This window comes from Rhipicephalus microplus, unplaced genomic scaffold (assembly GCF_043290135.1).
Source record: "Rhipicephalus microplus isolate Deutch F79 unplaced genomic scaffold, USDA_Rmic scaffold_56, whole genome shotgun sequence".
Lineage (NCBI taxonomy): Eukaryota > Metazoa > Arthropoda > Arachnida > Ixodida > Ixodidae > Rhipicephalus > Rhipicephalus microplus.
Window position 1 is genome coordinate 636,936 of NW_027464629.1, and position 25,172 is coordinate 662,107.

A 25,172-nucleotide genomic window follows, 5' to 3' on the forward strand; every position below is an offset into this window, starting at 1 on the left:
CTGTGGAGATTTTAATGCGCTAATACCACGTGGGGCAGTACTCATACCGATTCACATGGGAGAACACTTGAAAAAGCGATTGATCGATGTGGTCTTGTTGTACTGAATGATGGATCAGTAACGTTTTTAAGAGATAATAATTATACCAGCTGTCTAGATTTGGCTATAGCCTCTCCTGACATTGCACGAGATATGAACTGGTGTATAGACCTCGAAAGACTAGGGAGTGACCATTACCCAGTTCTCATGCAACACCCAAAAATGCAAGTGCGAACGGCCACATTGATTTCAAAGCTAACTGACTGGAAACTATTTCGTGGACATACTTGACGTGACTTGATGGTAGGTAATGAACTGGATACATTTACGCCCTGCCTTAAAAGCAGTTACTCCCGTGCGACAAGGTTTACAGCTGTCCCAGCTGGCCATTTCACTGTAGATGCAGACTATGAGCGCCTACGAGCAATTAGAAGACGAGCAGAACGTCACTATTGCCGCACTGGGAAGCTAGAAGATTACAAGAAGAGTCAGGCCACCCACAACTAATCTAACCAACACATGCAAAAGTTAGATCGGAAAAAATGGCATGATTTCTGCAATTCAGTGACCCCATTTACTCCACTTCCAAAAATCTGGCAAACACTCACTGCTCTAACTCATCAGTACCTCGGGAAACCCATTCAGAGCATTGGCCACATCTTTTGGATTATCCTAACGTGATGTTTCTAATAGGTTTGGCACAATGCTGACTGGAACTGGGCAATCGGTTCACAACACTACTGCACTGCCTAGTTTTGTAGAGCAGCAAATCCAAGATGCATACGCTTTACCACATGTTCAACTGGATAACACGTATTTTCTACTAGAGTTGCGTACTGATCTGTCACTAACCCGCTTATGAACGGCAACTGGTCTTGACAACGTATCTTACAGTGTTCTGAAAAATCAACGGCATGCCAGTTCTTTTGCGGATATATAACGACACGCGGACGAAGGCATACGTTCCAGTTTGTTGGAAGATCGCGAGAATCGTCGCACTGCTGAAGCCCGGTAAATCACCGCTTTCGCTGGACTCAATCCGACCACTCAGCCTCACTAGCTGTGTATCTAAAGTCATGGAAAAAATGGTTGACAGGAAAATACAGTGGTGTATTGAAGCTAACAACTCTCTCTCAGAACAGATGGTTGACTTCAGGCGACGGCGATGCACCATGGCTGCGTCTTCGACCTCGTTACATTTGTAGAACACGAGACGAGCTGTGGAAACATGGCTGTTGCGGCGTTCATAGATAATAAGAAGGCGTTTGACTCTGTGAGCCACCTTTTTGTGCGGCATGGGCTTACCTCACTAGGGGTTCGCGGTCGTATCCTTCAATGGATCGCCAACTTCCTACGTAACAGACAAATATACATTTCAACCAATAACGGAGACAGCGATCGCTTTAACATAAGCAGAGGTGTACCCCAAAGAAGCGTTCTGAGACCGCTTATTTTGAAAGCTGCAATGTCAGGTCTTCCAGAAGTGCTGCCCGAAGCCTTGAACATATCAATGTATGCAGACAGCATGTGCATATGGCCATCTCAGAAATCACTGGAAGTAACAGAATGCAGGAACAGCGCAACCTAGAAGTAGTTACTTCGTAACTATTGAAGCAAAAAAAACAAGGACAGAAAAGAGCGCTGACCTTCAACAAAGATTTAATATCGGAGTGGTGTACATATATAGGCGAAAAATGAGGAAAATGGGCATGCGTAGAAGGGTGCAGGAACAACGACTGCGATACAATGTCAGCAAAACTCTTGTCTCTTGTTAAATGGGTTGAAAAAACAAATACATATGTACACTAAAAAAGATCAAGATACGTGATCTCTTTTTGCAACAACGCAACCGAAGGGCAACTTACACATTTACCGTCAAACTTGTTTGTTTCATAAGCTTCAATTATCTCACGCGTGGCCTGCGAAAAGTGCTGGCTTAACACCTCGCAACGCTCAAAAACTGGCATGCAGCCATAGTCTCTGCAGTGGATTCCGAGGTGCCCTTGAACTATGTTGTGTACATTGTTATTGTGCTCCCTTAAACGGTCATTAAGGAACCTTCCGATTTGCTTTATGTATACCATTCCGCACGAAAGCGGAATGAGATATACGACACCAATAACACAAGGTACAAAGCGGGTTCTGTGTTTCACAGTGCATCTTCCTTTATTAGCAGCTGGATTATTCACCAGCTTACAAAGCTTTGTAGGCTTTTCTGGGGCGGAAAAATTAACAGTCACACCAGCGCGTTTACCAATTTTTTTCAGTCGATGCGACACCATATGCAGATACGGAACTCCAACATATTTCATTTTTTTTTGCTTTTTTGCTTCCGTAGTTACGAAGTAACTAACTACTTCTAGGTTGCGCTGTTCCTGCATTCTGTTATGTCCTACAAACTTGCCCAAGCTTCCACGCTTCACTGGAAGTGATCGAACAACGGCTTGAAAACGAAATCTTCATGTGGTCCTGACAACCTTCCTAACATGTTTCTGAAGCGATATGCTGAGTCTATTGCAAAGTTTCTTGTTATAATTTACCGTAATTCTTTACTTCATGGTAAACTACCGGATGACTGGAGGGTAGCTAGAGTCGTACCCATACACAAGAAAGGTGATCGATCTTTATTAGAAAATTATCGACCGATATCACTTACATCATCCTGTTGTAAACTTATTGAGCACATTATCGCCAATCAAATTAATGAATTCTTAGATGAACATTCAGTTCTCTCTAATTACCAACATGGGTTTAGAAAAGGCTACTCGACAGTTACACAATTAGTTACCGTTATTCATTCACTCGCTTCATGTTTTGATAAAAATGGTCAAATCGATGCAATATTTCTAGATTTCAGCAAAGCCTTTGATAGGGTTCCGCATGACAAACTGATCTTAAAACTCAGAAAAATTAAACTTCCGGAAATTTTAATCACATGGATTAGGAGTTATTTGACTAATCGATCCCAGTGTGTGGAAGTTAATGAGCGGCGGTCTGGCTATCTTCCGGTTGGTTCCGGGGTTCCTCAAGGGAGTGTATTAGGACCATTGTTGTTCTTGATATACATTAATGATATCGTTACAGTCATTGATCCTAGCATTGAAATTAGATTGTTTGCAGATGACTGCGTGTTGTTCCATGAAATCACTTCACCTAACGATCAGCACCACCTTAACACTGCTCTTGCTAACATTTCCGAATGGTGTAACACATGGGACATGAAACTTAATATTGGTAAGACAGTATATCTTCGTTTCTCTCGCAGAAAAGCTCCACTTTCCTTTGAATACAGGCTAGGCTCATTACCATTGCATGAGGAAACGGCATACAAGTACTTAGGTGTAACTCTTACTAATACTTTGTCGTGGAATACACATATAAATAGCATTTGTTCTTCTGCATACCGCAAGTTATATTTTTTAAGACATAAGCTCAAACAGTCTCCTCCAGCTGTTAAATTACTTGCTTATAACACACTAATTAGGCCAAAACTCGAATATGCATGTGTAGTATGGGACCCCTTTACTAAAACCAACATTAATCACCTAGAAAATGTGCAAAGAAAAGCAGTCAGGTTTATTTATTCCAAATTTTCACCGTATGACTCACCCACTGAACTGATGCAGGCTAACAACATTCCATACCTTGCACTGAGACGGAAAGCTGCACGTTTGGAATTTCTTTACCTCCTTTGGAATCATAAACTAGCGATTAACCCCTCACCATATCTTTCATCTTCTACATCAAGACTTACTCGCCACCATCATCCTAATTCTTTGACACCTTATTTTTCGAGAACAGATTTATTCAAATTTTCTTTTTTTCCCCGCACCGTAACAGACTGGAATGATTCATTGTAGCATTTAATCGCATTGGGATCATTGCTCATTGCTAATTGCATTGACTATACTTGTTTGCTTCGTTTTGTTGTTGTTTTATTCTTCCCCCACCCTGCTTGGATCTGTACAAGGTCTGCAGTATTGAATAAAGAAAGAAGAAGAAATGCAATAAGTGATTACCTCAAAGAGCGAGGCTTGCAGATTTCTCACACCAAATCCGTAGTTCTGCCATTCCCGAGAAAGACAGTGAAAAACTTGAGGCTTTTTGTGGATGGCCAGAGAATCGAAATCACATGAAAGCATCGCTTCCTTGGTGTTACCTTAGATAAACAACTCAGATGGAGTCAGCATAATGCTGATCTGGAAAATCAAGCGAACGGCATCATAAATGCTATACGTCGCATCGCGGGAACAAAATGGGGTGGTACTTCAGCGTCTCTGCTCCATGTCCATTGCGAACTAATCCGATAGGAAATTGCTTACTCTGCGCCAGTTCTCCACAACATCTCTCAGACGTCGTCACACCGACTTCAGCTGTTACAAGAACGAAGCTTGCGCATATGTCTGGGGGTTCCACAGGCAACTTCAAGTTCTCTGACACTGGCAGAGGCAAGATAACTGAGCTCTATAGTAAATAGAAATGTGGAGACATGTCGGCACCTCTTTCGTCTAGTTACGCAACACCCTTCCCATCCGCTCATACCCAACATCGAGAACCGTGCTGGAGTGCAAATACACCATGTGTACCAACAGTACATTTCCCGGCTTCCTGTGTCGACACATTGGCCACTGGACCAAAACTACCCGCCATGGCTGCTTGAGCTACCAACTATTGAAACGCCAATAGAAGGACTTCACAGCAAACATGGAGTGCCTACTGTTGCCGCACAGCCATTGGCATCGGATCATCTGGTTGACAGGTACCAAGGATACACTCAGGTGTACACTGACTGCTCCGTCACCAAAGAGACAGCGACATCAGCATTCGCGATTCCAGAATTACACGAAGAATATGCATGTCGGCTGGGCAACCTCTTCTCTTCAACAACGTCGGAGCTCGTAGCGATTTCGCTAGCCATAAACTTTATTAAACTGTCAACGACACCAAGAAAATGGGTAGTAATTATAGACTCTGTGGCAGCACGGTCATGTGTAGAAATGCCACTTCAAGACACATTGATGTGCGTATAGCATAGGCTATACTGAAAGAGCTCTCAGAAGCTATGAAGTCGAATCATCGAGCGACATTTCAGTGGGTTCCCAGTGACTGTGGAATTACGGGAAATGAAATGGCGGATGAGTTGGCAAAAACCGCTCATAATTCTACGCAAACGTGCCTCATTCCGGTATCTCAATATGATGTAAATAGAATTTTAAGAACAACAAAACGTGAATTATGCCTCTCTACTTGATTCACAGACAAAACAAAGGAATCGATCCTATATTCTGTTGATCCTAATCTTGAATACCAATCAGACCGTGACCTCCCAAGACGTATCAACACGCTCATTCATCGCCTATGACTTGGAACTGCTAACACAAAGCACTTCCTACTTCGTATCTAGCGTGTAACATCGTCAGCATGTTCATGCGGCCAGGATGACGAGGATATCTGTCACCTCTTGCTCGACTGTCCGAAACACGACACACACCGAAGGCGACTAGAACAGGAGCTGCGTAAGTTAGATGCCGAGCGGCCATTTGCCATGAATAAAATACTAGGTCTATGGCCATTCAAAACAAACGGCAAAGCAATGAAGGTGCTGCAAGAGTTCTTCGAAGAAACGAAGATTTGTGACAAATACTGAGTGGACAAAAGTTAAAAGTGAGCGTGGCGTCTACGAGTTTGTTCTGCCCTTAGACGAACATTTGCTCTCACCCATGTAAAACTGTATGCCATTGTTTTTCTAATATTTTCATTTGTACCAATCAAGCGGAAAGGGGTAGCAGTCACCAAGTAATGGTGACAAAATCTCCTTCGTTATTTTCTATTTAAAAAAGAAGTAGGTGACTGTATTCGACCATTCCAGCGGCTATAGGGAACGCACGAAAGGTCGAAATGGCGCACGGGACGGGGATGTCACGAGCGTTAACGTCTGCGTCACAAAGCGTGAAGACGCGTTCACTGGTTTATCACTACTGAGAGACCGAACTCTGGCGCAGTTTTATCACTGTGTGGCAGCTTCGGAGCTTGACTACATGGCGCCGCCTCCATCACTGGAATGACCAAGTAGCCTCTGAATGCACACTCGCCCGCCCTTATCTCGTAATTGGGAGCATTTTATGCCTTGGCTGTCCTTAGGCTTTCAACGGAAAAATTTTGTTGTCTTTACCAGGCACACAAAGGTCACTGAAATTGTTGCACAGTCTCTGTTCTCGAAAAGAGTGCTTTTAAGACACAACGAAGTAACAACTGAGACGCTTATTCGCGTTCATCAATATCTACAAGAAAGTTTCATGCGTTACTTTTGCGTCAGAAACACGGGGAACGTTTATATCTGCTTGCCATTATGCGCGTGATCTTACTATTTGTTATTGTCGCGTTCATTGCTTCACCTTTGCGGCAAAGCTGTGAATTTATTCCATGAAGCCTTTCACATATTTGTGTACATCCCCTTTTATTTTAAAGCGATAGCACTAAAGACCTCGTGTCGCAGGAAACCCGCCGCCAGCGTCAGCCCCGTTGGTTGTGAGCAAAACATTGTCTGTGCATCTCTGACCGAAAAATCAAGGTACCGAGATAGCTGCAAGAGGCTGCTACTTGTCCACGTGTTCACGCGAGATCACACTGGAATAGCCGCGCAATCGAACAAAAAAAAGTGCTTAAGGTCACGAGGTGCGATAGTTTTTGCCGTGCCACCCCTCCCTGCTTAGTTTCCAGCGCTTTCGTCGGGACGAGAGAAGACATAATGCAAATGCATCATGCGAAAAACCTTCGTAACTTTACTCGCACTGAACGGATTCTTATTTTTTTTCCAGCGTGATTCCATTATTGTCGTCTTGTCTTTATTTCTTCCCGTTTTGTGTTGATTTGTTTTTGTCTGTGTGTTTTCGCTCTCTCTATTCTAGTTTTGTAGATTATATTTTCTTCTTTATTTTTGTTGTTTTATTTTTGCGTGGGCCAACAGTAAGACCTCACGGTTGTTCCGGGCTACGTTAACTAAATGATGGATTATTGCATTTTACAGAAAAGCTCTCTATGCAGAGTATCTTTGATTAAGCTGTTGCCGGTCTTCTCGACAAGTGTGAATATATTTTAGTATTTTTGGGGCATATATACAAAAGTATGCCGACTAACTGACCTTCTAGCATCTTATTGTGCACTTTGTAATTATTGCCGATATTAGGCATTCTATTTACCCATGCATTGTATAAGGAATTTTGAACAGACAGTAATGTGTGATGTATCTTACCTGTCCAGTTGTATATACTCATATAAGGACCATTCTTAGTATCATTTACCAGGTCTGCGCCAAATTGCTGTGTTTTCCTGTAATTCAGTTGAGAACATTCATTATAGTCGTGCTTTATTAGCAAGATAATAGGTAAAGTTTGAAAATTTAAGAGCACACTTCAACCTAAACTGTTGAAGAAATATGCTGACACAGAGGCACACTGGTGTAAAATTTAAGAAAGGCATCAAGACTTTTACAGAAAGTCTGCTTCATTGCTAAGAAAAGAAATTTATGGGGTCATGGTACATCATATTTTGTGCATGTTGTTGTCACATAAAGAAATGTCGGTCACTAGGAGTCACAGAATGGTTACAAAGGAGTGGAGGAAGCAATAAAGAATCGCAAAAAGTTAAACGGAATTAGGAAATGAAAAACTTCGCCTGAATACAATAGAATCATTCCAGGCAAAACAGATTAATAATTGATATGTGGGGTTGAACGTCCCAAAACCACCATATGAATATAAGAGACGCTGTAGTGGAGGGCTCCGGAAAAATTTCGATTACCTGGAGTTCTTTAACGTGCACCGAAATCTGAGCACAAGGGCCTACAAGATTTCCGCCTTCATCAGAAATGCAGCCGCCGTAGCCGGTATCCCAACCCGCAACCTGCGGGTCAGCAGCCGTGTACCTTAGCCACTAGACCACCGCGGCGGGGCCATGCAATATAGAGCAAACTGCAAATCAGAGATTTCGTTCGTTCTTCGGTAGACCTGCCAGGTCGAAGATAATAATGGTAATGAAGTTAGAAATAAAAACTTCAGGCAGGCCTTCGCAGAAAGCGCAGCACAAATGCAACGAAAGCAGGAGAAGTGGGCTACTAATACAAGTACTTCCTGGGCGTTCAAATAAAAGTAAGAATATAAGGTTTTCACTTCGCCCTTAAATATTTCTTGTCAAGTTAGGAAGCACCCACCATGCAATTATTCTTTACTTATCGGATGAGCGAGGTACCCACTACACATCTGTCAGGTATTATGTTCACTTTGTTCGTGTGGTTGCGATGACAATGAAGAATTATGGTTGAATCATTAGTAACAAGGTGTAAATGTTGGCATGTTCGTATTTCATGTTTAAGAAGGGTAAGAGCGCAATGAATACGAATACACAAAATACAATACACACACACACACATGTGTGTGTGTGTGTGTGTGTCCTTCCTTTGTGTATTCGTATTCAGTGCGCTCTTACCCTTTTTAAACATTTGTAATGATTTGCAAGCGTTAAACGACCTACTTGTTGGGTTATTCCCATTTCGTTACGCCCGGTTAATATTTTACTTTCCTACCACGCTATGATACATAACGAAAATGGAAATTAACAGAGAGGGAGCGAGAGGCCGTTATTGAGGTCTGGAGAAAATGGATCATGGCGGCCTTAACAGCCCTCTTGGCAGCAAGACAAGTACACTTGCGAAATACCCACAATGCTATGAATCATCATGAGTTAAGTGAAGTATGGAAGCGCACACTGTGCCATTTTTTGTCATTTTGTCGAGAACCGTGATACACGCAACACACCAGTGCGACATTATATGAACCTTGATGTTATGCGTAATGACGACGAAGAATTACTACTGAGCTCTTTTTATTAGGTGGGAATCATTTTTAAATTGGCGTCATCGTCCCGCTACAGTGATGACCCGGAGAACGCGCCCTTCGACGAGGCATCGGCTGCAATGTTTCCGCGTCGACCTACACCTAAGAATGGTTCCTGCAGCTCGACGTCGTTCTTGTGGTGAATAGCGTCACGGACCAGCCGCCTAAGCTTACGTTCCTCTCAAGGCCCTCCCGGTAGAACAGCGTCATCTCGCTGCCACTTCAGGCTCCAGCCCGCAGCCATACGATCACCTTTGTTCTGTGGTGTTGGCCTGCTATGGCCTCACTTACCGCCCGATTTGGGGGACCTTCGAATTTCCGGTTTTCCGTAAATCAAAGCGAGCAGTAGCAACCAGCCATCATCCCTGCGTCGACCATGACTTCGCTTTTGGCAGCAGTGGTCGTGGCAGATTTCGCATCGCGCCAGACAAACGTCTTCTGTCTTCGCAGGAGCACCCCTATGCTACTTTTCTGCACGCGCTGCCCGGCGACGTAGCAGCTAGTGTACGTGCTATAGCATGCCTTGTCTTGTCTTGTCTCCTAGGAGATCTGCATCACCGATCATCGCCAACATGATCGTCGTCATCGCCCCCTTTCTGGCTTATCACTCAGTGTCGACTACACAAGACGAAGATTCCCATAGCACCCGTAATTTGGCAGCAGTGGTTGTGGGAATTTCACATCGCACAGGACAAACGCCTTCTGCCTTCGTAGGTCTGTTTGATTTGCACTTTCATTTCTTATATGTAATTTGTTCCATTGGTGCTGCACCACTTCGTGCCTCTTAAGTGTACTGTTTTCACGATCCCAGCTAATACCGGGCTAGCCAAAGACTTAGATGCACTGTGCAAAGAAGTGAAAGAGCTGCGTGACAGCCTCTCCCTGTTGCCCCGCCGCGGTGGTCTAGTGGCTAAGGTACTCGGCTGCTGACCCGCAGAGCGCGGGTTTGAATCCCGGCTGCGGCGGCTGCATTTCCGATGGAGGCGGAAATGTTGTAGGCCCGTGTACTCAGATTTGGGTGCACGTTAAAGAACCCCAGGTGGTCGAAATTTCCGGAGCCCTGCACTACGGCGTCTCTCAAAATCATATGGTGGTTTTGGGACGTTAAACCCCACATATCAAAATCAATTATCAGCTTTTCGGTACTCTGGGAGCTATGAAAGGGAAATACAATATAAGACTGAAGCCGAACTCTGTACCTCTTGCTATTCAGGTTGCTCGTCGTATTGCCCTAACCCTGCAGGACCGAGTTAAGTAGGAACTCGAGCATATGGATCAGCAAAGTAGACAAGCCAACAGAATGGTTCGTGGGTATTGTAACAGTACTCAAGCTTTCCGGAGACGTTCGCATTTGCCTTGACTTGATGCAACTGAATAAAAGTGTACCTAAATAAAGTTGTTTCTCTCTCTGTGTGTACTTCGCAATCGCTATGCTATGCCGACTGCTGAAGATAACCTTGGTCTGTCAAGTGGGGCATCGGTTTGGTTGTCGCCGAACAGCCAATTGTTAACTACCTTCATTACGCCATTTGGGTGATACTGTTTTCAGAGGCCACCGTTTGGAATAACGTCAGCACCCGAGTTTTTTCAAAAGAAAATGTCGCAGATTCTGGAAGGAATCCCAGGCGTGGTAAACATGATGGTTGATGTGCTCATTTATGGCTGCGACCAAGCTCAACATGATGAGCGTCTGCGTCTTAAGTTAGACCGTCTCATGAGTTCTGGCGTCACGCTTAACAAGAAAAAGTATTGTTTTGCAGAAGCCGAGATAGTTTCTTGGTTGTGTTCTAAGTTGAAACGGAATCAGGCCGGACCCTAAAAAGGTCTGAGCCATCAAAGAACTGCCGACGCCAAATAAATTGTCTGATGTTCGACGGCTGCTCGGTATGACTGATCATCTGGCAAGATTCAGACCAGATTTGGTTTCAAAAACGGCATCGTTACGTCACTTGCTTTTGAAGAGTTTTTCATTAACCTGGAGACCAGCCCAAGAGCAAGCGCTGTCGTATGTTAAAGCCGTTATCGGTTCGGCGCGCGTCATGGCTAACTATGTTGCAAAGTATCATATGATTCTTTCCGGCGATGCATCATCATTCGGTTTGGGGGCGGTACTGATGCAAGTCCAACCAAACAACGAAAAAAGTCACAGTACCTTTGCATCGCGCTCGTTGATGCTTGCCGAAACCAGATAATCCCAGATTAAAAAAGAAGCACTAGCAATGATTGATTGATATGTGGGGTTTAACGTCCCAAAACCACCATATGATTATGAGAGACGCCGTAGTGGAGGGCTCCGGAAATTTCGACCACCTGGGGTTCTTTAACGTGCACCCAAATCTGAGCACACGGGCCTACAACATTTCCGCCTCCATCGGAAATGCAGCCGCCGCAGCCGGGATTCAAACCCGCGACCTGCGGGTCAGCAGCCGAGTACCTTAGCCACTAGACCACCGCGGCGGGGCAGCACTAGCAATGACGTCGGTGGCAGAACGATTCAATGACGTCGGTGGCAGAACGATTCAAAGGGTACATCAAAGGTTTTGAAATTGTGTGTGAAACCAACGTCAAACCTCTTGTAACCTTGCTGGGAAAATTTTCTTTAGTTTTACTACCTCGCGTTCAGCGTTTTTGCATGAGGCTCATGCGGTTGAGTTATGAAGTAGTACATGTCCCAAGCAAGAGCCTAGATACTGCAGATGTGTTGTCGAGGGCTCCGATTCAGGGAAAGGGGAATGTTCATGCATTGTCTATTAGTGACGTCAGCAAGCACGTTTCAGGATGCTTGTCCAACGCCGTCGGGGCCAGCTTTTTTGAGAAATTGAAAGCGGAACAAGCCGCTGACGAAGTTTGTCAAGCACTCGTAAAATTCAGTCGGAAATTTCGGTGGCCGAAATTCTTATCTCTTCCGATAGTCTTGCATCCATACTGGCAGGAAAGAGTGACGCTTACTGTTGCTGAAGGCGTGCTACTTAAAGGCGCGAGGTTGGTAATTCCTCGAAAACTGTGCTCAGAGGTATTGATACGCTTGCACGAGAGTCACCTCGGCATCGAAAAATGCAGAGCTTGAACCAAAGAGTCGGTATCATGGCCAGAGTTTAGTTCTTAGCTGAAAGATTTGATTACCGATTGCCGCGTATGAGCAGAGCACAGACACCAAAGGTCAGAACCAATGATCCCGACAGCCATTCCACAGCGTTCTTAGCAAAAACAAGGTGGTGATCTCCGCCATATTCAAGGAAGATGGTATTTGGTAGCCGTGAATTATTTTTATAAGTACCCAGAGATTGCTTTGTTAACATGTACAACGCGTGCCACTGTCATTGTGCACCTTATAAGTTTATGTGCAAGATATGGCATATCAGAAGTTATGTCTGATATAGAAGCGCAATTTGTGATGCAGGAATACAAGTTGTTTGCTCGCAACTACGGTTTTTGCGCCGGTGCGTCTAGCCCCAAGTACCCCTAGGCAAATGGTGAAGTATAGAGGATGGTTTAGACAATTAATGGTCTCATTACAAAAAACGAAGGACCCATATGTTTCTCTCCTTGCGTACAGGGACACTCCGGGGCTACTTGGGAAAAGCCCCGCAGAACTTCTAATGGGCAGGTGGCTGCGCACAACGGCGCCTGTCCTTCCCACCAGCCTTCTGCCTCAGGCGGTGAGTCTGAGGAGGTTCAAAAGCCATGATACGACCACCCGACAGCGGCACCGTACGAACTTCAACCGTCCTCATAGGGCTACTTGGTCGTAAGCATTCGAACTGGGCGCAAAAATCTGGGTGACAAACTGCAACACAAAAGCGTGAGCCTTGCGACTTGCTGGGCGGCCGAGGTCGTATGTGGTTAGAACTTTCACTGGTGTAGTTCTATAAATAAACAGGAAATCCTTAGTTCGCTTTTTTTCACACCCAAAAGATGGTGAGGATGACGGAGGTAGCTATGATCTTCCTCAGGAAAATTATAGCTGGGTAGAAAAAGAACATAAATCTAATCGCGTTACAGACAGCATGGCACCTGACGGTCTAAATTGCACTTTTCTGCCGGGAACTGACCTTCCTGAAGACCCAACGCGATCTGGCCGTCTTTTTCGACAGCCTGGCCACTACTTGTTCAGCCTTTGATTGTATTGTTTCTTGCGCATTGTTGTTTCTGTAAAGTGTTCTTTCGCTGGCAGTGCTGATAAGTTGGTTGCAAATGTCAGCGTATAATTAAATAAGGGGAGAGGTCGTGAGAGTGCTTATGCGCGTCAAGTGTCCGCGATATCAGGCGCTATCACCCACAATTGTAAAGTGTTGCTTGTACGTGAGGTCAAGGGTCACATGAGTCTCTGCTCTATATGTAAGCTGGTTGCATTGAATAAAGGTTGGTTGACGTTATCTCGCCCACATGGAAGCAGCTCGGTCCCTTTCCTCCGTTTCTGCGTGTCACACAGGTCCCGTTAATTAGGGAGGCGATCGCCGGGCTAATTCCAAGGGCCGAAGTATGGCCCCCCGAACCGCACCACGAAAGCGTGTACAATTTAGAAGTGGTCCTTTTTGGCGCGCCAGCGGACGCCGGCTGTGGCCCAAACAACAAGTCAGAGCCGAGAGTGCACACTCCACAATAGTTACATACAATACGTCACCAATCAAACAACGTACTACACAGTACAATCAGCCACACTCAAAACAACGGACACAGAAAACGATACGCACTGCAATGCAGTCGCATGCATTGAACAACCAAGACACTTAAAGACTAAAGAGATAGAAAGCCTAAGCAGTCCAAAGTTCTTGGAACAAAAGTCTGGATGATACTCTTCCGAGAATCACTCACTCAAAGTCCAGCGTTGTTGTCGTTCCGCGCCCTCGAAGTTTCTCTTCCAGGAAACCTCGCGCCTTCAATTGTCCTCTCTCCACGCTTTAAACTTCTTCGTTGGAAACACGTCGGCTTCACTCACGCAGCTGTTGCCACGCGTCCTTGCTCGATAGCGGTAGACACACGCTCTTGCCTGTAGCTCGAGCCTTCACCCCTCAGGTGGAAATCCTCTTCTTCTTTTTCTGCTTTGTCTCTGCGGACAAAACCTTCGCCGACTACACGGCGGAAACCCTACGCGCTCTGGCGCTAACTTCCGTCTTCTCCTAATCTCTCGTCTCCGCTGCTCGGTTAAATACCTTCCGCACGACATTCCAGAAAGTTCTCGTCATTTCGTCGGCGCGATACGCAGCGAAGGCTGGGGAGAGGCGAAACGGTTCGAATGTCCTCAACGTCGGATGACTCAACTCGGTCTGACCACGCCTATTTCCTTCTGGAACTTTCCAGCGCTTGCTAGGCCGCCGTTGTGGGGTGAGGAGGTTCGTCAGTGAAGCCACGCTTCCGAGAGGAGAGCGCGCGCCCCGGGGAGCCTTGGATGTTTGTTTTCTTTTTTCTTTTGACCTCGCGGCGTCTCTTTCACGCGTTATCGCAAGAATTTGGCGGCGCGCCCATTTTTAGCGCTCGTTCTGTGACACTGCCCCCCACTTTAAGAATATTATCCCATAATATTCAAAACCACAGAAACGAGCGCGAACAGTCTCCACACACTCTGAAAGACTGTAACACAAATCGTCGCCCCTGACACTTCACATTCGCAATCGATAGCTCAATACAATCATACATTGTAGTTCAATTCCACAACACATGAAATATAGCCACAGGTACATTACTACAACACTTCATCACACATTCCAAACAATACAAACGTACAAAGTTCTCTCATTACAATTACTACACTCACATCATTACTATACGTCACATCACCGAGACAAACATTTTGACTCACTCAACATACAGTTGCGAGACAGGACAACAAGAACATTAACACAACATATGGCACTCAGCCCTGCCAAACACAATCCGATTCTACCTCAGCATCTATCCTGTGTATTTCGAGCGGCGCTTGCACCCTTTCTTGCGGTGCTCGCTCGATCTCTTCTTGCTTTTCCTTGTTCTTTTTCGGCGAGCCTTTTCCAACGACGGTATCTGAGGCGGCGTCACAGCCATCGTTGTCACTTCTGACACAGTTAACGGGTCATAACGTTCAACGGGTCCTGTCTGTTTATTTACCAGCTTGTTCATGTCTCTATATTTGGCCCGGCTGGCCGACTCCGTCACCTTTACACTGCCGGTCGGTTGAGGTCGTGCCGACGTAAGTTCAGCTGCCCGGCCCGTGAACTCATTCGACACGATCATTTTCTCATTCACTGTCTCTTGCGCCGCGGCTTCACCTTGGGCTCTAGTGAGATCCGTCACAGGCTGCTCCTCCACTGTATCTCGTGGTCGCTGGGTTGGCGAGGGCTCTATCTTAGGGTCTTCTCCCAAACATTCCGGATCATTCGGTCCTCGCGCCCCGTCGATGTTTCCGATGACAAGGTCGTACAGGGAGGTCGTCATGCATAAAGCAGTAACCTTCCCGCTGAAGTACGGGGGTTCAACCTCAATTTCTGCTTCGGGAAGCATCCGAACCGTACGGTCAATTAAGCAAACCGGTTTCGTTTTGCCTGTTAACTTACTTTCCCGTACCAAATTTCTCCGCACGATAACAGTGGAACTGCCGGTATCTCTTAACACCGTAACCTTCCTGCCCGCAACTTTTCCAGGCAGCGCTGGCATTCCCTTCGTGACACCGGTTGGCTGCTTTGACACTACAGCACCCACAATAGGAATTTTCTCCCCATTTTTCAACTCTACGAATCCCTCGGTGACGGCATTTTTACCGGATTTCGGTGCCGCCTGCACACAGGATACCTGGTGAATTTGACTCGCTCCATTTCGACATGCGTCTGCTTTGTGCCCAGTCTGACCACACTTAAAACATTTTACTGCCGTAGGGCTCGTAAGCTCGTTCGACAGTTTTTCGCGCGATGACCCACTCGGTTGCACAGAAAACATCGCGGAATGCTCTCTGGTGCACGCTTCTTTTCTTCGGGAGCCAATTTCTTCGAATCATCAGGACACTCCTTCTTGACCTTGGCCAAATTAGTTCCACCTCGCGCTTCCAAGAATTGATCAGCCAATTCAAGCATTCCTTCAAGTGACTCAGCCTTCCTCTCTTTCAAGTACAGCGAGAGGCTTGGGTGGCAACTAGTAAGAAATTGTTCTCTAATTAGGAGCTCTCTAAGTTCATCGTACTCCTGCGCTGTCCCTGAAAGTTCAATCCGTCTGTCGAAATAATGGCAAAGTCGGGCGGCATACTGCGTAGCCGTCTCATCATCAGCTGGCTTTCCTGTCCGAAATCTGTCCCGGAAACCTTCTACGGTAAATCTAAATCGCTTCAGCAAAGCAGCTTTCACCTTTGCATAGTTGGCTGCATCGGTCGGCGTCAGCCTGCCGTACACACTGAGCGCTTCACCACTCAAGCAAGTACTCAAAGCAGTTGCCCATTGATGTTCCGGCCAGTTCTGGCTCCTCGCAATCGTCTCAAATCGGTGAAGGTACGCGTCAAGGTCGTCCTTCCTTTCATCAAACGCTACGAGCAGCTTGCTTGGGTTCAAGTGGAAGCCGTGATCTCCCCGTTCGCTGCTTTCAACTCTATCTTGGAAGGGGGTTTCACTTCGCTGTTGCAGACGGAGCCGCTCGAGTTCTATCTCGTGCTGTCGCTGCCGTTCCCTTTCCTCTCTTTCTTCTTTCAGCTGTCGCTCCTTTGCCTCTCTTTCTTCTCTTGCCCTCTCAGCGGCCAGCTTTTCTCTCTCCAGCTCCAACTTCAACTGCTGCTCTCTTTCTTCTTTCAGCTGTCGCTCCCTTGCCTCTCTTTCTTCTTTCGCCCTTTAAGCTGCCAACCTCTCTCTCTCCACCGCCTCTTTCTCCTTCTGGCCTACCCATTTCCGTAGTTCGGCGCCGGAAAGACCCATCTTCTCACCAAGAGCGACTAACTTTTCGAGATCCATTGTGTTTCGCAAATAAAACCTTGCCGCGTGTAAAAAGTATCTGCCTAAATCAGTCTATCGGAACACTCCCCTGCACTCGTTAACGAGAACACTGAACAACACACAAAATTGTTCCGATAGCACTATCAACAACTCGAGGCTCTTTCTCACTACTTTGGACACACTGTGCACCAAAAGGTCCTGTCGCGGACGCCAGATTAATTGTCACACAGGTCCCTTTAATTAGGGAGGCGATCGCCGGGCTAATTCCAAGGGCCGAAGTATGGGCCCCCCGAACCGCACCACGAAAGCGTGGACAATTTAGAAGTGGTCCTTTTTGGCGCGCCAGCGGACGCCGGCTGTGGCCCAAAGAACAAGTCAGAGCCGAGAGTTGATAAACAAAACAAATATTATATTCTCAAAAATGGCAGATCGAAAACAATACACAAGAATGCACACTCCACAATAGTTACATACAATACGTCACCAATCAAACAACGTACTACACAGTACAATCAGCCACACTCAAAACAACGGACACAGACAACAATACGCACTGCAATGCAGTCGCATGCATTGTACAACCAAGACACTTAAAGACTAAAGAGATAGAAAACCTATCCAGTCCAAAGTTCTTGGAACAAAAGTCTGGATGATGCTCTTCTGAGAATCACTCACTCAAAGTCCAGCGTTGTTGTCGTTCCGCGCCCTCGAAGTTTCTCTTCCAGGAAACCTCGCGTCTTCAATTGGCCTCTCTCCACGCTTCAAACTTCTTCGCCGGAAACACGTCGGCTTCACTCACGCAGCTGTTGCCACGCGTCCTCGCTCGATAGCAGTAGACACACGCTCTTGCCTGTAGCTCGAGCCTTCACCCCTCAGGTGGAAATCCCCTTCTTCTTTGCCTTGTCTCTGCGGACAAAACCTTCGCCGACTACACGGCGGAAACCCTACGCGCTCTGGCGCTAACTTCCGTCTTCTCCTGATCTCTCGTCTCCGCTGCTCGGTTAAATACCTTCCGCACGACATTCCAGAAAGTTCTCGTCACTTCGTCGGCGCGATACGCAGCGAAGGCTGGGGAGAGGCGAGACGGTTCGAATGTCCTCCGCGTCGGATGACTCAACTCGGTCTGACCACGCCTATTTCCTTCTGGAACTTTCCAGCGCTCGCTAGGCCGCCGTTGTGGGGTGAGGAAGTTCGTCAGCGAAGCCACGCTTCCAAAAGGAGAGCGCGCGCCCCTGGAGCCTTGGATGTTTGTTTTCTTTTTTTCTTTTGACCTCGCGGCGTCTCTTTTGTGCGTTATCGCAAGAATTTGGCGGCGCGCCCATTTTTAGCGCTCGTTCTGTGACACTGCGGCTGGCCACGATGCGCATGGCCTTTCGATAGGCCACTGGGCGACAATCAGCTCGTAATTAACGCATTGAAAACTACGTTCGTACTACTTATTTCTCGCGTAATACCATACCATTCATGCCATTTCTAACAATTATTTCGCATGTTATTTTTCCGTTCATGTACAACGACGTTCTTTGGTGTTGCCACTGACCCTCACCTAAACTTTAATAAACACATCGCAGCAATTTCGTCGAAAATTGATTTTGGCAATCGTGTTTTAATTAAAACTCGCCCCTTCTTTCCACTGCACATTCTTTGTGCATTATACTTCATCGTCATTTATAGTCATTTATCATACTGTTGTTCTTCCTGTGGAAACACTTACAGGATTCATCTCTCCAAGATTGCTCACTTGCAGAATAGAGCAATGAAAATGATCACCTTCAGTCACTGGAGGGAGTCCGCCACGACCTTGTACCGTAATCTCTGCGTTCTCCCCATCATCATTTCCTCTCATCGAAACTGGGTATGCTCATTTTTTGTTTCTCGTCATTTTGATATTGAACTAGAAATAATCCCACCATAATTCCTAGTAAACACAAATTTGACTAGATTCTTCTCTGATCTTAGCTTACTGTTGCGGGTAGTACACTAGAGCTATGGCAAACAGACATGGCTTTTTTCAGATATTTGTCTATCGAACTCGCTTCCCTTTATAATTAAAGTTTGTCATAGTATAGAAACATTTAAAATTAAATTAAGAAACAGTTCTTTCAGCTTTCACGTTAACGTTTTTTTAGCATTTTTCCTCGTGTTTCTTCATTTTCTTTGATTGATGTACGTCTTTGCAGTATGTATGTTACTTATAGGTTTATTGTTGATGTTCTATGTCTTGCAACTATAAAATTACTGGCGCTCTTGCTTTTCAGATTTTGTTGAGAAATTCACGCTTCATAATATGCTTCTCGTCGTCACTTGTCTGTCCTGTATTTCATCAATTCATTCTCGATAGGAGGTCCCACTGACGGTATTTACTTTGGGATTTCCTTCTGTAGCACTTACAAACCATGTGACTTTTTGTGATGAGGATATTTTAATAAACCTTCAACCTTCCCTTGCTATGTCTCCTACAACCTCTCGTCCGGTTACTTGCAACGCGAGTCCAACGTCCGACTGCCCATCCGACGAGGTTCAGGAGATTAGTACCGCATGCGACCAGCCCACCACGAGGTGCGTTTTTGCAACGTCCTCGGCCCACGACACTGTAGGCATGAACGCCACCAGCTCGTTTTGGCCAACCTCCACGGCCCACAACACCTCTTACACATCAGGCTCCCTGACGGCAGTCTCACCGCACGCCCTCGAGCTTGCCACAGACACTGTGATCGCCCGACCTCTCATCGACCGACCCAACCTTTTTATCCAATCCGACGCTCTGTCCGATTTGTAGGCAGTGGCCAGCCTCGCCCTCCCAGTCTTCTGCAGCGAAAGTTCTTGTCACCATTGAACTATGTACCAACTTCAGACACGCTGCTATCATGAGTGACGCGCTTGAGAACGACGTGCCTGGTTCGCTTACGGCAGGGTGCACCAGACATCACGCGCCTGCCATGAAGGCGGCCAGTGATTACGAAGCCTTGCACGCCAACCCTCGGACGCGGATAACATCAGGTCATTCTACGAGCACCGGCGTCCAGCCGATGCTCTGGCAGAGCCTACGCTGACTGGGTTCGACAACCACAATACCCCGGAGCCTCTCACGCAAGACGACAACCGCCAGACGTCTGTCCACAACGCAGGCTCATTCGTCACAGCGACGACACCACCGATTTCATCTGCATGTTTACCACCCGTGACATTACGTCGACGAAGTTAATGGCTCAGCGTAAAACATTTAGGCCCTTTTCGAGCACAACTGGTAATTAAGCCACGCCGTCCTGTGAAGGCCCTGAAGATGGAGAAAGTGTTTACTTGGTCTGCCAGACGTAATCACCCACCACTTGTTGTAGGCCTGATTACCCGCAGTACACGAGGCACTCGTGTCTGGCTTGCCAGATGCTGGCAACCACCACGGCTCCGCGTCAGACCTGGAATAAAGTAGCGAGATTGACACGGCCCCGTCGGCCACTCACGATGTCGTCTCACGTCTCTCCTCTCTCGTCCCGCTACAAGTACAATCAATAAAGACAGAGTTAATGCAGTCGTCACTTCGAAGTCGACCACGCTCTTGGTAGACCACCAACTTAAAAAATTGACCCCGTATCTGCATGTAATCTGCAAATGTCGTTGAAAGATGATAGTCTTGTGTGTGAAGAGGGTGAACAAAACATTTATTTGATGTTCTGCGCAAGTAACTTGGTAAATGGTATACGGGAGGTGCTACATCAAAGTGCCTCGAGCGTGCAGCGGAGGCGAATGAGCGCATGAAGTCACATCACACGTGAGACATGAGCGCCATCTGGTAGTTTCTTTAGGGAAACAAGGCGCGTGGCCCTAGATAGGCATGCGCGCCTGTCTCAGAGGTGATAAGGTGTAGAACGCAAGGCGACTGGTAGGGACCACCACCATGACTTTTTCGCAAAGCGTTGGAAACACTCGCCTTTCCGTGCAAGCGTTGCATGGTCAGCGCAGCGTGACAAGCGATATGGTCCCTAGAATTACTTATTTAGGCCTTTTCTAGTAGAAGATCAACATGCGGAATATATACGTGTTTTTATGGTGTCTCAAATATGCGCAATAATTGGTTTTTAATTGACAATCGCACACGTATGAACGCTGATTCTTCAGCAACATTGGTGGGCGCTGGCGATGGGGTCGGCCATTCGGGGTATTGGCTGGTGCTGTTTACAGTACCCGGTTCGCGGTAACAGTGGAGAAACAGACAAATGTACAGACAGACAGACAGACAGACAAACAAACAGACCAAAGTTTTTGCGTCGAAGATCCACAAGAAAGACTCATTTTCAATAGCTGCAAGAAGGTAGCTTATCGCAAGCTCCTCCATGGCTTCAGCGATGTACACTGTCATTCTTTATGACAGAGAACACGTGAACGCAAGGCCGGTGCTCTGCGGCGGCTGCCTACAGTACCATCAACTGACAAGTGATGAAAACACGTTCTTTTTTCGCGTCATCTTTGGCCAAGCAAGATAACAAGTTATGATCGGTAGGCAAGTGCTGCTAGATTACGTTCTCGCGGCGAGCGATATCGGTAGATTACTACAGCTTGCACCTTGGTCACGCACAACGTTTGATATGTTGGCAGTGGACTACGCACTGCAGGCGTGAGCTGAGATGGAGTGCAATCTAGCAGCGCTTGTCTATCGGCCATAGCTCATTTTTTGGGGGGGGGGCAACAGATGACGCTGAAAAAAAACGTTTTTTTCTTTTACTGTCAGTGAATCGTTATGTAAGCAGCCACCGCAGAACGCAGGCCATGCGTTCGCGTGTTCATAAAGGACGACAGTGTACAAGTAGTGTAAGCTCTCCGAATCATTTTGTATGCAAAGAAGCCGCCTCGAAGCGTTCATCACATCAAATACTTGGCAGTCATGCACAAGCACCATCACAGTTAAGAGATAAACTCGGACTTTCTCAGAATCAGCGAGTTCGTATCCGAGTGCACGCGTCAATCAGTGTGATTCACAGACGTCCGCGGCGAAGACCGGGTACGTCCACCACGTTTTCTTTTGCCGAAGAGTAGTACTCACACCTTTATCGCGCAGAATATTCACACATGCACGTAGAAGTAAAAGTGAAATCACCACAAAACTACGATGTGTTGCATTCAATTTCACTACGCTCCCGACGTATCAAATAACAGGCGCGTTGCCGCCATGATGCGATGGCCCCTGGTGACCACGCCTTGTATTTATCTACAACATTTAATAGAAACAAAACTAGCAGTACGAGAGTGCTGCATGTGCACCTTTCCGTCCTTCGAGAGTGGAAATTTTCATGCTGCCGGTGGACTGAAAGAACCTGTCCGAAAGAAGACAAAAGACCACGAACACGCCTGTCGGAGGCGCTTGTGGAGTTGGCAAAAAGATAGCGCGACAATCAGGCTGACATTCCGGCACTGTTAGAATGCTGACTGAGTGGCGGCGCTGATGTGTTCACACGCGTTGTCTCTTTGATAACCAGCGCAAATGCCCCACATGGGTTTCACATGCCGCGCGCATTCTTGTAGCCATTGTTATCAACGATGCTGTCACGCGATCTATCTGGTCTTTATGCCATGGCCGCCGCAGGGTGAACTTGGAGAAGCTCGGGCCATCCTGCATAGCGCCCCTGGTTTCGCTATTCGCATAGTGGCTACTTTACTACGGTTATGCAAGCGCTTGTAGTGGTAGGCGGGCGGATCTTTCAAACCACGCCACCGAGTTAGTTCATGACGTCAAACGCTTGCAACATGATTGTGTCGTCAATGTGTTAATCACAGGAGCGCGTTCACTGGGGCGAATGCCCGATTTCGGTGGGACATTCTCCAGCGGCACATCGGCTTCGGCTGCAATGTCTGTGACCACCTTTCATTCGAGAACCACTATGATCGACGCATTGTGAAAGAAATTCAACCATTCATTACCTTCCTCACTGACCGTAATCATGCGAGGCACTATCTGCGGCATAGGAAATAAACACTGAGGCAAACACAACACAAGCTTGTCTAACCTGACTAGGAAGCACGAACATGCATTAAAACCAATTATTGTGAAAGATTTCAGTGCCACGTTGGGTTGAACCCACTGCTCAACACCGGGGCCGCAAATGTTCCGCTTTCGCTGGATAACCCTTCAAGCGGAGTGCTTGGCCACGCTGTCTTTTAAATTATAACAGTGATATGCCACTTAAATGCTAACGAACGTGTAAGATATCACCTAATTGCCTTGTACAGCAAAAATATGTGCAACTGTGAATGAAGCCACGTACTATCTGCTCTTTAACGTTGCCTCCAGGGCAGTGTCAACTGATAGTTTAGAAAATTGGTGTGGGTTGATAGTTAGAAACGGCGAAAGAACACAGGAAACAAGCGGAGAAAGCAGCGGCGCCCGTCCTTGCGTTTTCTTTTTGTCGGGTGTCGTGTTCTAGTGCCGTTTTTAACCAGCGTCCACTGATTGAAGTCACGTTTCCAGCGCACCATTACGGCTACTTGCAGATTCCGCGAACCTATGCTTAACTTGAACACTCACACATAGGCACGCGTGCGGCGGAGCGAGGTAATTGGGGGCCAAACAGCCCACCACCTATTAATTGGGGCGTGATATCTACCTCGCAATACAATGACTTATTAGAACTGGGGGTGATGCAATAAACCTTCGATCCCTCTGATAGGGATCTGCATACACCTATACACTCATCCACTCAGTCATCCGCAGACATGCTATTATTGATTGGCAAATGCGCGTTCGTGAACGTGACGATCACTGAAGCAGCTGACAGAACGCCAGTATCTCCTCACCCCCCCTTAAACGATCAAATAACGAGACAAGATACTAAACAAGTTAACAAGTGACTCGTCCGCGTATTATAAGTGGAACTGACAATTTTGGAAAGCTTTATAGCAGGTTTACAGACAAAAGGATGTATAGGAAGTCACGGGCTCGCAGCTGCGTGAATAGTCCGGTGCCGCAGGATGTTTTCCATGAGGAGTGCATGGATCGTACGAATGCCTGAAGAGCACCCAACTTTTCAAGAACGTTGACAGCTGATCCATGGGAGAATATATTGTCACTTGCTTGCTCAAGAAAGACGATGGCAGTTGTGCATGTGCCACGAAGGACTACGAAATGGACGAAAAAGAAGAACTTGCTTCCGCGTTCTAATTAAAAAAATCGACCTGCTTTTGGTGCTCAATCTCTGCTGCAAGACTTATGTTTTGACATCGTGACGTTGGTGGAGATGCTGGAGCCTACAACCTGATGCAGGACAGTCCCGCTCGGACCCGTTCACCTAGTTCAGAGACGCAGCCCCTCGTCACGACTCCGGTGCCCCGATTCAGTCGGCGCTTACTAGGCTTAACTCTAGAGTCTGCACCTATTCCGCCTCTTACCAGCATGGCAGCTCTTAACACATCCACGACTACCCTTCTATCGCAGACCACTCTTCCCTCGCAGGTGACTCTTTACCTTCCTTGCGTTTCTGAAGTTTTCCATGGGGAAGAGTGCAAGGATGTCGAGGACTGGCTCAAACAGTTCGAACGGGTCGCTGTATCTAACCACTGAAACAAACAGCCCAAACTTGGCCGTGCATATTTCGCCCTGCAAGATAGCGCTCGCACGTGGTACGAGAACTACGAGGCTACTTTCCAATCTTGGGAAGATTTCCATCGAAAGCTCCTCACAACATTTTTGAACACAGACCGACGGGATTGCGCACAGAAACTGATTGAGGCTCGCGTACAAAAACCCAACGAAACAGCCGCTATGTACGCAGAGGGTACGATCCGTCTGCTTCGACGAGCTGACCCTGACATGCCCGAGGCCAAGAAGGTGCGTCATCTAATGCAGGGTGTCAAAGAACCAGTGTTTGCGGGCCTCGTACGAAATCCACCTACAACAGTAGGTGAATTCATGAGAAAGGCGACTGTCATCGAGCATGCACTGCGACGACGATACCGACACTTTGGCCTACCAAACCACACGGCAGTAAGTGCTGCAGCACAAGACACTGCCATATGTGAAAGTTCCCTGCGACAAATGATTAGGGAATTACTGCGCGTGAGGAACTTCGGGCCCTCTGCGTCCCTCCTACCCAACCGCCCGTGTTGCCGAAATCGTCCACCAGGAGTTTATGCAAGCCGTTACACCACCCGCGCCAAGTCCTGAGCCACATCCAGCGAGCTACGCTGATGCGGTCCGTCGTCCTCCACCATCATTTGTGGCGACACCCTTCCAGCCGCGACCCGCGGCCGTACCTTGGTGGCGACGGGATTCCATGGGACGACCACCAGTTCGCCGAACTGACTTGTGGCGCATGGCCGACCATCGACCTATTTGCTTCCGCTGCGGAGAACCAGGTCACATTGCCCG

The 25,172-nt window shown here is 46.9% G+C and overlaps 1 protein-coding gene across 1 annotated transcript in view; it reads right to left on the minus strand.

Moving 5' to 3' along the window:
* Nucleotides 1-25,172, minus strand: part of LOC142788368 (uncharacterized) — a 189,198-nt gene that overhangs the window by 130,662 nt on the left and 33,364 nt on the right. The window contains exon 3 of the mRNA XM_075884932.1: nucleotides 7,292-7,368. Coding sequence (XP_075741047.1) covers nucleotides 7,292-7,368 — 77 coding nt within the window. The remainder of the gene's footprint in view (nucleotides 1-7,291; nucleotides 7,369-25,172) is intronic.